This window comes from Podarcis vaucheri, assembly GCF_965113315.1.
Source record: "Podarcis vaucheri genome assembly, chromosome: 7".
In the NCBI taxonomy this organism is placed as follows: Eukaryota; Metazoa; Chordata; class Lepidosauria; order Squamata; family Lacertidae; genus Podarcis; species Podarcis vaucheri.
Genome location: NC_138765.1, coordinates 10,423,770 through 10,436,576, shown reverse-complemented (window position 1 = coordinate 10,436,576; position 12,807 = coordinate 10,423,770). Strand labels below are relative to the sequence as shown.

General features: G+C 47.3%; 1 protein-coding gene and 1 long non-coding RNA gene across 3 annotated transcripts in view; one reads left to right on the top strand and one right to left on the bottom strand.

Moving 5' to 3' along the window:
• EXOSC5 (exosome component 5) overlaps window positions 1–11,857 on the bottom strand; it is a 44,950-nt gene extending 33,093 nt beyond the window's left edge. The window contains exons 1-3 of one of the 2 annotated variants that reach the window (XM_082231361.1): window positions 11,483–11,857; window positions 8,779–8,892; window positions 4,360–4,481 (exon numbers count right to left, since the gene is read on the bottom strand). In XM_082231361.1, the coding sequence (XP_082087487.1) occupies window positions 4,360–4,481; window positions 8,779–8,892; window positions 11,483–11,543 (297 nt within the window). In that variant the 5' untranslated portion in view covers window positions 11,544–11,857. Of the gene's footprint in view, window positions 1–4,359; window positions 4,482–8,778; window positions 8,893–11,431 lie in introns of both variants that reach the window. The other variant, XM_082231360.1, reaches the window with a different exon arrangement.
• The window catches only part of LOC309537056, a 147,894-nt gene that overhangs the window by 120,457 nt on the left and 14,630 nt on the right, over window positions 1–12,807 (top strand). The window lies entirely within an intron of this gene.

Sequence of the window (12,807 nt, the reverse complement as noted above, 5' to 3'; positions counted from 1 at the left end):
TAGATATACTGATCAGGATTACTTATCTGCAGAGCTGGGATGACTTCCTGGTTCTCAAGGCAGGATATAAATTATGAAACTTGGGGGGGGGGGGAGAACAGGCCCCCAAATCACAGCAACTCCCTCCCTAACCTACTTCCAACAGAACTTTCTGGACCTTTGGATATATATTTTTATGTAACTATGTAAGGAAAGGGCATCCTATTGATGTCACAAGATTTTGCAAAAATTAAAATCCAAGATTTTTAAAGTGGGCTAGGTTTGAGCTGTATAAGACGATTAAGCGCCCTGCTGATGAGAGGCAGGAGTGTCAGGAAAAGGTGTTGAAGCAAATGCTGTTATATATGCCACAGGGATTTTTATTTTTATTTTTGGAATGGGGGGGGATACAAAGATTTTCCTGCATTTGGCCAAAGTCTGCACTCGTTCCCTAATTCAAAATGCCTGCATCCCAAGAAGAATTGCTGTGATCAGCCAGAAAACAGCCCCATTTCTCCTTTCCGCAGAACACCTGGCAGAAGCTAATATTTCTCTCCCTCCCTCAAGCTTTTATTAATGGCTCTGGGCTGGCTGGAATGCTATTAGGCTGAACACCAGTGGCAGCCACAAACCCAGTTGGCAGATGCATCCAGCAAAGACAACTGATTTAATGTGCCACAGAGAAGCCCTTCCTTCCTTAACCCGTTTCTGCCTGGCCCCTATGACTTCCATTGTCTGCTTAATTGCAGTTTTTGTCCACATTCACCACCCTGATTATGCCAGAAGCAGATTAGTACGAGGAACCACCTCGGCCAGAGACTCCACTTAAGTTAATGGCATCTGAGACGTATGACCTATAGATTTTTGTTTAAACTGAACTGGGGAAAAGATTACGGTGGTACCTCGGGTTAAGTACTTAACCGTTCTTAACCTGAAACTGTTCTTAACCTGAAGAACCACTTTAGCTAATGAGGCCTGCTGCTGCTGCTGCGCTGCCAGAGCATGATTTCTGTTCTCATCCTGAAGCAAAGTTCTTAACCCAAGGTAATATTTCTGGGTTAGCGGAGTCTGTAACCTGAAGCGTACGTAACCTGCAGCGTATGTAACCCAAGGTACCACTGTACTTGAAATTATACGGTAGAATGTGCAACATCATAATATTTATTTGCTTTTGCCCACATAAAATACCATCATCTGTGATCAGGAATCAGCAACCAGCAATCCTGGGCTAGATCTGACCACTGTCCTCCTCGTTATTCACTCTCAGTCTTCCTCCAATCCATCCATAAAATGGGTAGATGGATGTGACGGGTGGAGCGGAAGAGGAACAGGGGAGCATGCAAGCAAGCTGAACGGCTCTCCACAACCCCCACCCCACCCATTTTCAAAAAGGGCTTCCAAAGAAGAGAAGGGTGGATTTTCCCCCCCCCCATTCCTAAATCATCTCTTTCTTCCTTGTATACAGCAGTTTGGGAGAAAGAGGGAGCTCCATCATCCACCACCAACCCGCTTTCAAGTTGGATGCTTGCAAAATTAGTTGCTGACCAGGATGTTGACATTACAGAATTTTGCATGAATATGGCTGCAGGTCAGTGGGGAGGAATCTGTGGAGGCTAAGGAACCTTTGGCCCCAGAATTGTTAATTGGCCCACCCCTGCCCTTCGTAGAGAAATGAGCTTCCTAAGAACTGAGCTGCATAACCTAAAACAGCCGTGTCAATAATACGTCTTTTTTTTAAGTGCTTCTGCCACCTGCTGGCCTTAACATCTGCATGTTTACTTTTATTTCCCTCGCCAGCGCGAACCCTTGCAAGGTGCCTTTGCCAACCTGACGCCCTCCAAATGTTGTTGGATATCTGGTGAAGGGCTTTCGAACAGCGGGGAAGAGCTAGGTTCATCCACAAGAGGAAACATACTTCTAAGAAGGAGCACCTGACTTAAACCACTTCACGCTTCCTCCAACGTATGAGTGGCTGAAAGAATCAGCACTGTCCCTGCCACTGCCTTAAAATCCTTCCCCGCAGGCAGGCCAGAGGTTGGATCCTGCCCTAAGCCTCATTCACCGTTTCGCTGGCCAGAATGCTACACACCAGAAGACGACATTTTCCCCAAACCGATGAGGTGGTCTTGCACAGGAAAAGGCCGCAGGGGAACCCATATTTTATAGACACAGGACTAAGGAGAAGGTGGAGAGTCCATCAAAGATCACATTGTGGTGCAGTTGGCAATCCTCTCTGACTGTTGGCAGGGCTGGTGGAAGTGGGGAGTCCAACATTCGGAGGCCCACAGGTCCCCCAGCCCTCACAGAAGGGAATAGTCTCTGAAAGAGTAATTGCAAGTTCAAGGACACCTTGGCCCGGTTTAATTCAGAGGTGCAATATTGGCACGTCTCTGCTGAAGGGCAACTACCCTGGAATTGTGGCTTCAGGACTTTCCTCCCCAGGAACTGCTTCTCTACCCCCACGATTGAAAAACAATCCAGCATCTGAGGCCATCTGTATCTCAGACGCTTTAGCAATAAAGACTTCCTGATCGCTCGCAGCAATTTGCACTCATTACCTCCGTAACTGCTAGAACAATCTGACAAGGTGCCCCAGTACGAAGTCTATCTTTAATCGCCGTCAGATGGGAGCCTGAGCAGAGGTGGTGTGCGCTTGCCCTTGATGGTTCCAGCAAACTCTCCCCTGCAGCAATGCACCAGAGCCCGAGCCCCATGTTCCTTACCATGGCTTTATTACTTATGATTCGACTTGTTAGCCAAAGGTTTCCAAGTGTTTTGTGCCCATTTAAAAACATGCAGTAGCCACACAAACCAAACAGTGCCACCTCGGAGTGGGAAGGCAAGTCTATACAGTGGTACCGCGGGTTAAGAACTTAATTCGTTCTGGAGGTCCGTTCTTAACCTGAAACTGTTCTTAACCTGAGGTACCACTTTAGCTAATGGGGCCTTCCGCTGCTGCTGCACGATTTCTGTTCTCATCCTGAAGCAAAGTTCTTAACCCGAGGTACTATTTTTGGGTTAGCGGAGTCTGTAACCTGAAGCATCTGTAATACAAGGTACCACTGTATTTGTAGGAGCCACCATATTTCGGTAATTTTGGTTGCTTCAAACCATTTTGAATGTTGTATTTTAAATTACCATTGTTAGGGTCATTTACTATTATTATATCGACCGTCTAAGGCCTCAAAGTGAGTTGCAACACAATATTAATATCCTCCACAATATTACACAACATTAAAAACAGTTGGAAGTGACTTGCCATCACAGATATATGGTGGGTCCTGAAAACATGTGTCTTCCATGCTAAAGGTCAGAGCTAAGAGGTGGGTCTTCAGCATTTGCTGAAAGATGTACTGTAATGAAGGTGTCAGATGTACCTCGGCGGGGTGGGAGTTCCACAACTTAGGGGGCGCCACCCTCCAACAAAGAAAAGGGCCCTCTCTGTCAATCTCAGGGGCCAGCAAACTTTTTCAGCAGGGGGCCGGTCCACTGTCCCTCAGACCATGTGGGGGGCCAGGCTATATTTCGACGGGGCGTGTGTGAACGAATTCCTATGCCCCCCACAAATAACCCAGATGCATTTTAAATAAAAGCACACATTCTACTCATGTAAAAACACCAGGCAGGCCCCACAAATAACCTAGAGATGCATTTTAAATAAAAGGAGACATTCTACTCGTGTAAAAACACGCTGATTCCCGGACCGTCCGCGGGCTGGATTTAGAAGGTGATTGGGCCAGATCCTGCCCCCGGGCCTTAGTTTGCCAACCCATGGTTGATCTCATCACCTAAGACGGAAGGAGGTGGCTTTTCAGGTACAGTGGTGCCTCGCAAGACGAAAAGAATCCGTTCTGTGATTCTCTTCGTCTAGCGGTTTTTTCGTCTTGCGAAGCAAGCCCATTGACGGATTAGCGGATTAGCGCTATTAGCGGCTTTTAGCGGCTTATCTGCTGATCAGATCAGCTGATATGCGGCTTAGCGGCTTAGAAAGGGGGGGAGGGGAAAAAACCAGCAGGAACTCGCAAGACATTGTCGTCTTGCGAAGCAAGCCCATAGGAAATTCGTTTTGCGAAGCACCTCCAAAACGGAAAACTCTTTCGTCTAGCGCGTTTTCCGTCTTGTGAGGCATTCGTCTTGCGGGGCACCACTGTATTTGGAGCCTGAGTCATTTACAGCTTTAAACACTAATATGAGCATCTTTAATTGCCTAGAAATGAACCGGCAACTGGTAGATGTTTTAAAACTGGGGTTGCATGTGATCTCAAGGGAATCCCAGCCAGCAATCTAGCTGTTATCACTGTCCTTGGGACCTCAGGGTGAAGGGCAGGTAATAATAATAATAATAATAATAATAATAATAATAATACACAGAAAGGATACAGAGCCGGCATCTGTGACTACCTGAAGCACAACCGTAATAGAGGAACGGGGATGAAGGGTTCCCAGGACCACTGCCTCACACGTCTTCTTGATCATCTGCTCTCGGCTTCTCTCATAAACACCTGGGCGGGAGGAAAGCAAAGAGCACTGCAGGTGAGCCACAGAGAAACACGAGGCTCAAAGCAATCATCTTCTGAAAGGTCACACTGCCGAGGCTCAAGCGTCGGGGCTGCCTTGTCGGATCCAACCAATAGTCATCCAATTCCCTAACAGCAGCTTGCTGGATGTTTCTAGGCAACGCAGAAGCAGGGTATGGAAAATGATGGCCTTTTACCTTGATGTGGCCTCGGCGGCAGACTGCCACTGCATATGGAGGTTCTATTTATCCATGATGCACCATTTTTGAGGGAAGCCGGAAAATTCTCCAGCGTCCATGGGGCTAGGAATCCAAAGCACTATGTTCTACTGTGCCTTAAGGTTTATATTGGCCCTGAGCAACAGGGAGTCTTGTGGGGTTTATACATTCAGCACAACTCAATGGGAAGGCTTTTCCTTCAGCTGGCAGGTGCTGGTGACCTGCCTAAATGCTCTACAACAAAAGAATAGCGCTCAGATGGATTACTGCCTCCAGCTATGGAACCAGAGACTACCATTATGGCTGGTAGTCACTGACAAGAGTTATCTCCCATGTCCAGTCCTCTCCCCCAATCCACTTTTAAATATCCACATTGGTGGCTCCTGTGCGAGTGAGTTCCATAGTTTTAACTAGCCACTGTATGAAGCAGCCCTGCAAATGTTGAGACATGCATTCTGTCACCTGAAATTGTTAAATCCAGGAAATTCCACCCCACACACCCCACCCCAGGTCCTACAGTACGACACAAATCACTTGAAGAAACAGCCGCCCACATCACAAATTCTATTAGTGCCTACTGTCTTGATCCCAAAGGGCAGGTACATACGCAGATAAAATTCTATTTTTTATTGGATGCTTTGTTGTTGAGTCGTTTAGTCGTGTCCAACTCTTCGTGACCCCATGGACCAGAGCACACCAAGCACTACTGTCTTCCACTGCCTCCCGCAGTTTGCTCAAACTCATGCTGGTAGCTTCGAGAACACTGTCCAACCATCTCGTCCTCTGTCGCCCCCTTCTCCTTGTGCCCTCCATCTTTCCCAACTCAGGGTCTTTTCCAGGGAGTCTTCTCGTCTCATGAGGTGCCCAAAGTATTGGAGCCTCAGCTTCAGGATCTGTCCTTCCAGTGAGCACTCAGGGCTGATTTCCTTAAGAATGGAGAGGTTTGATCTTCTTGCAGTCCATGGGGCTCTCAAGAGTCTCCTCCAGCACCATAATTCAAAAGCATCAATTCTTTGGCGATCAGCCCTCTTTATGGTCCAGCTCTCACTTCCATACATCACTACTGGGAAAACCATAGCTTTAACTATATGGACCTTTGTTGGTGTGACTCTGTATAAGGTAGCTTCTTATGTTCCTATAAAGGCTTTCAGGTTCCACAGAACCTTTCATGCCCAACAAAGATTTCTGTGAAACTCAAAATCTTGCACATCAGAAGCTACTCTCCTTAAGTACGCAGGACCTCAAGGCACGCACATGTCCAAACACACTTCTCTTCCTCTTTTACCATTAATACCTTCAAGTCTGCAAATAGGATCAGCAGGATTTAAATTTTTTTTAAAGCTCTTCTGTTTCCACAGAAAAGAAAACAAATTCTTTTGTTTCTTAATTTAATTATTCACAGCAAAGCCAGCCCCCTCTGGAGGTTTCACATGCACTGAAAGTCTCAGCGGGTGGGAAAAAAAGGAAGGGAGATTTTTTTTTTTCTGATGCCAGCAATTTTCTTTTGTGAGCTCCCTGTGGAGGGAACAAGATATCCAGATGGTATCACTGCAGGATACCAGATGGCCCAGTTGGTTATGAAGATAACAGCTCATCTCACCTTTTGATTATGCTAGTTCCTGGGGGTGGGGGAAGGAGATGAATGGTGAGCACACATGCTAAATTTAAATTAGAACAACACGGGGAAGAGTTTTGAGTTTTCGCTTGCTAACACTGCCATGCAGAGACATTTTGGAAATGGATATAATGAAAGATTTAACAAAGGTGACACACGTCGAGCGTCCCACTCAGGGGACATGCGGAGCAGTTTTAACTCAATGACATCACACTAAGGCATAGTTTATTGTGACAAGAACAAGTCATTCCCTCAAGCATTCCCCAAACCCTTCCGGCATGGCCACAAGGAGAAAACTTTCACTTCCATTTTGATTACCCACCCCTGGTCTGAACCAACAAGCTGTCATTAATGCAGATGGTGACTTGGCTTTGAACCATGCCATCTTCAAAGGAGGTGTTATGAAGCTAGCTTCTTTAAACAAGCCATAGTGGACATTTAATCACAGTAATGATGTATGGAAGTGAGAGCTGGACCATAAAGAAGGCTGATTGCCGAAGAATGGATGCTTTTGAATTATGGTGCTGGAGGAGACTCTTGAGAGTCCCATGGACTGCAAGAAGATCAGACCTATCCATTCTGAAGGAAATCAGCCCTGAGTGCTCACTGGAAGGACAGATCCTGAAGCTGAGGCTCCAGTACTTTGGCCACCTCATGAGAAGAGAAGACTCCCTGGAAAAGACCCTGATGCTGGGAAAGATGAGGAGAAGGGGACGACAGAGGACAAGATGGTTAGACAGTGTTCTCGAAGCTACGAACATGAGTTTGACCAAACTGCGGGAGGCAGTGGAAGACAGGAGTGCCTGGCGTGCTCTGATCCATGGGGTCGTGAAGAGTCGGACACGACTAAACAACAACAAACCACAGTTTAGGGTTTAAACGACACACTATACTGTGATCAAGTGAAATCAGAAGTTTCTAATCTCTTCCTTGCGGTCACACCAGAGGAGAGGGGAAGATGGGGTGTATGACCCCCCCAAGGCTCACTGTAGCTTGTTGAATAAGAAGGTAAACACTTTCATCTTCTGTTGAAGGATCCCAGCAGCAGAGCTGGGAAATCAAGCACCTATAGCTGTCTTACTGGGTTAGAAATACGGCTAACTGTACCTTGCACCCAGACACTGCAAGTAATTGGTTGCATCCACCCCTTTGGACACTGGTTCCCTGTGCCAACCCAGTAACAAGTGATTAATTGAATTCCCATTCCATCCCACCTTTGTCCTCAGATCCAGGATGGTTTACACAATGGGAGATTTAGGTCAGGCATAGGCAAACTCCGGCCTCCCAAATGTTTGGGAATACAATTCCCATCATCCCTGACCACTGGTCCTGTTAGCTAGGGATGATGGGAATTGTAGTCTCAAACATTTGGGAGGCCAGAGTTTGCCTATGCCTGATTTAGGTAAACAGGGATGGGGTGGGGGGCATCATAGGGCTGTGCAAACTAGCTCCGCCTGCTGGCCACAAACCCCACCAGCTATGCATTTCGCAAATGAATTAGTTCAGCATGCATACCAATATACAAACGTGCAGCACCTTTGCAGATTGGCTGAGGACCTCCCCTAGCATGGAGTTGGTATAAACATGGGGGTCTCTCCACACCCTCGTTGAACATGCAATTAGTGCAAGGGAAGAACTACCCTGCCTTTCAATATTATGTTGTTGTTGTTTAGTTGTTTAGTCGTTTAGTCGTGTCCGCCTCTTTGTGACCCCATGGACCAGAGCACGCCAGGCACTCCTGTCTTCCACTGCCTCCCGCAGTTTGGTCAAACTCATGCTGGTAGCTTCGAGAACACTGTCCAACCATCTCGTCCTCTGCCGTCCCCTTCTCCTTGTGCCCTCCATCTTTCCCAACATCAGGGACTTTTCCAGGGAGTCTTCTCTTCTCATGAGGTGGCCAAAGTATTGGAGCCTCAACTTCAGGATCTGTCCTTCCAGTGAGCACTCAGGGCTGATTTCCTTAAGAATGGAGAGGTTTGCTCTTCTTGCAGTCCATGGGACTCTCAAGAGTCTCCTCCAGCACCAGAATTCAAAAGCATCCATTCTTCGGTGATCAGCCTTCTTTATGGTCCAGCTCTCACTTTCATACATCACTACTGGGAAAATCATAGCTTGAACTATACGGAACTTTGTTGGCAAGGTGATGTCTCTGCTTTTTAAGATGCTGTCTAGGCTTGTCATTGCTTTTCTCCCAAGAAGCAGGCGTCACAAATGCTTCACTCAAACCCTCCTTTTGTCTTTTTAACTCCCTCCATGAAAGAAATTCCCAAATCGCAGCATGCAAATACAGTATTAGAACGTGACACCTATCCATTATACGAACACCCACATTAGCGAGTAGGCCTGCATGCTCCAACTTTGCCCCGACTATACAAATTCTAGGGGCAAGCACCTGGGTCAAAGGAACCCCCAAAAGGGGATATATGAATCGGTTTGCAATACTTCTCACCTGGTAGACCCACTTTGGGCCTCAGAAGCACTTCCAGGGTAGCTTTATCATAGATCTCTTTGCTGACCTTGACTTCAGTTGGCCCGTACACTCCAACTAGTACTGAAGTGTCCCCTGGAAAAAAAACAGGGTAAGTGGGGGGCATGAACAATTTGGCCTAATTTGGTGATGAAACAGTCACCATCCAGCTCCCCACTCCCCTAACTGCTACCATAGAAGCGAGGGTCCCCTTGAAGGGAGGAGAGAAGTCTGAAGAACAGTTCACTATCCAGCTGCCCTGAGGGGAGGGAAAAGAAGCAGTCACAGCTTTTTTCTAAACCAAACTAAGCCTTTTCCATTCTGTTTATTTCTTTTTTCCAGCACAAGGTGTTTCATTAGGGCAAATGAGGCCCTGCCCCAGCAACTGCAGTCTGCCCTTACCCATAGCTGTCAACTTTTCCCTTTTCTTGCGAGGAATCCTATTCAGAATATGGGGATTTCCCTTAAAAAAAAGGAAAACGTTGACAGCTATGCCCTTACCCTGCCCCCTTTCTTATTTACAAGCAGTTCTGGGTGTAGCACTGCCTCCTAATTTCATAGAAGGGGACCCCAAAGGGTCATCTAGCCCAACCCCCTGCAATGCAGGAATCTCAACTAGTAAGCACCCATGACAGATCCAACCTCTGCTTAAATTCCTCCAAGAAAGGAGAGTTCACCACCTCCTAAGGGAGTCTGCTCCACTATCAAACTGCTCTTACTGTCAGAAAGTTCTTCATGACTTATAAGTCATAATCTCCTTTCTTGTAACTTGAATCCATTTGGTGTGGGTCCTAGCATCCAGAGCAGGGGTCAGCAAACTTTTCAGTAGGGGGCCAGTCCACTGTCCCTCAGATCTTGTGGGGGGCCGAACTATTTTTTTTTTGGGGGGGGAGAATGAATGAATTCCTATACCCCCACAAATAACCCAGAGATGCATTTTAAATAAAAGGGCACATTCTACTCATGTAAAAACACGCTGATTCCCAGACCGTCCGTGGGACGGATTTAGAAGGCGATTGGGCCGGATCCAGCCCCCGGGCCTTAGTTTGCCTACCCATGGTCCAGAGCAAGAGAAAGCAAGCTTGCGCCATCTTCCAAGTGACAGGCCTTCACATATTTGAAGATGGCTATCCTATCTCCTTTCAGTCTCCTCTTTTCCAGGCTAAACATCTCCCTCAACCATTCCTAATAAGACTTGGTTTCAAGACCCTTGATCCTCCCCCTTAGCTTTGGCATTGTCATTACAGAACTCAGTTAAGGACGTGGACGGGGGCCAAATTAGCTTTAGTTGACTGTGCTTGTCATTGGCAGCACCGACTGCTGGGTTCTCTGCCTTCCACCCTATCCTTCTCAATGGGCACCAGCCACCAGGGACAGAAGCCCATGGGAATCCTGCAAGCAAGACATGGGAGTAACAGCGCTCTCCTGCTTATGATCCCTGGCAAGTTGCATACAGAGGCACACTGCCTTTGATACACAAGGCCAACATGACAAGCAGCCAGCGATACCCTAAAGGTAAAGGGACCCCTGACCATTAGGTCCAGTCGTGGCCGATTCTGGGGTTGCAGCGCTCATCTCGCTTTATTGGCCAAGGGAGCCGGCGTACAGCTTCCGGGTCATGTGGCCAGCATGACTAAGCCGCTTCTGGCGAACCAGAGCAGCGCATGGAAACGCCCTTTACCTTCCCGCCGGAGCGGTACCTATTTATCTACTTGCACTTTGACATGCTTTTGAACTGCTAGGTTGGCAGGAGCAGGGACCGAGCAACCCCGTTGTGGGGATTCGAACCACCAACCTTCTGATCGGCAAGCCCTAGGCTCTGTGGTTTAACCCACAGCGCCACCCACATCCCAACAATATCCTATCCATCCTGAATGTGCCTAATTCCCTTTTTAAACCATACAAGTTGGTGGTCTACCACCAAACCATGGGGTAGCAAACTCTATAATTTAACCATAACCTACCAGGGTTAACTTGCGGGGAGAGCAGGGGTTCCCCTTACTCAATTTAAATCAGCATGGAGTATGGAGCAAGCTTCTTTTCTCCTGCTATGGAGGGTAGGACCTGAACCAACAGATTTAAGTTACAATAAAGGCGATTCTGACTAAGTATCAGAAAAAACTTTCTGACAGTAGGGGTTGTTGCTCAGTCGAATGGACTCCCTTGGGAGGTTCTGGATTCTATTTCACTGGAGCAGAGATTGGACGGCCATCTGTCATGGATGTTTTAGCTGAGATTCCCGCACTGCAGGGGGTTGGACTAGATTTCACCCATGGGACCCCTTCCAACGTTGCAGTTCTATGATCTAAAAGCTCTGTTTTGGAGGGAGGTTAGGAAAGCAAAGGGCATTCAGTATTAAGCATCTGGTACTCGGGCTAAGAAAGGAGCCGGGGAGATATGAGACTAAAGACCAGACACCCATCCCAAACAGTAGGAGCAACAGGGCGATATCGAGGGAATAAAGACCCCGAGCCAAAGAGAACCTTAAAAGCTCTCAGGAGCTCGGAAGGGGAGACCTGAGAAACGCCCGTCTACACCCCACACCTGCGGAGTATTAACAGCGCTAGTTAAGCGGATATAACCCAGAGAAGGAGGAGCAGGAAGGTGGGGTGGAGGAAAGGAAGCCACGGCTGACCCTGCATCCAGGAGGCAGAGCCATCAGGACGGGACAGCAGTCCCTGCTCACACAGGATCCGGCGCAGCGCAGGGAGATCCCCAGAATCGAAGCGCTTCTGTTCGGTCTCCATCGCTCCGATCCACCCACGTGGTTTCCCCCTTGATGCTTCCGGATCCGGGGTTTGACGGGGCGGAGCTACGGGAGCCGACGCCTCCTTTTTAAAGCAACAAGCCACACCAAACCTTCTTAAGTCTTTCAAGCACGTTCAAAAAAGCACAACCTTTCCCGCAAAGAATTCTAGGTGCTGCAGTTTGCTAAGGGATGCTGGGAACAGGAGCTCTGTGAGGGGTAAACTACAAGGCCCAGAATCCTTTGAGGGAAAGGATGTGCCTCAAATGTGCTTTAAGAGTTCGCACACACACAAACACAGAGAGAGCTTCATGAATTAGAAAAACATGGTTCAGGAAGGGGGAAAATTGGGGTGTCCCCTAGGAATTAGAGTGTGGATGAGTGTGGGGGTAATAACTTAGGGGAGGGGGTTGATTTCCCAGCATTCCCCCCAACATCCATACAAATTGCTACCTCACAGGGTTTTCGTAATCAAATAAATAAAATAAACAATTCAGCAACAAATTAACATTTTGTTCCGCTTTAACTATACCAAATGTGACTAACAAACCGTAGCCTAAGTTTGGTTTGTCTGTGCTTATTGTCCTTCTGTGGAAAGACCTACCAGTATATTTTATTTTTTAATGTCCCTTGGAGACGGGGAAGCGATTCATAAACAGAACCAAATAAAATTTTAAAATTAAAATAAAAAAATGGGGAGAAGGCCCACTCTCTGGGTTTAGGACAGTGCAGGGGTGTCCCCTGCACAGGTCGCTGAGTAGAGGGGGCTCAAAATAATTATAATAATAAACCTATATTTACACAGGTGCCTACTGAAAATATCTATAAAAAAGCAACTGCACCCAAGGGAACAAGAAATATTTGGGTGTGGGCGCTGTAGCAGGAACCCCCCCACCCCAATCATTCTGTTTGCACAAACTTCACACACACACACTCACACTCACACACTACATACGCCACATTTCTGTTATAAATTCATAGAAAACCAACCATACATCGGATTTGCACTGTTCCACTTTTATTTTACTCCATGTGACAAGGACTATCAAAGGGGTGTGTGTGTGTTTCTTGGTTCTGGTCAGCCATAATCCCTTCACCATCCCAGCACACCCACAGGAGCCCTGCCCAGTTGCTATGTCGACCCTGATAATCCCAGACAGAAGACAATCAAAATCACAAAGAACAGTGGATTCACCACAGACTGAAACAAAGGACAATGATCAGATCTTCCCTCTGGGGGCAGGAAACTGCCAACTCCCCTTTGT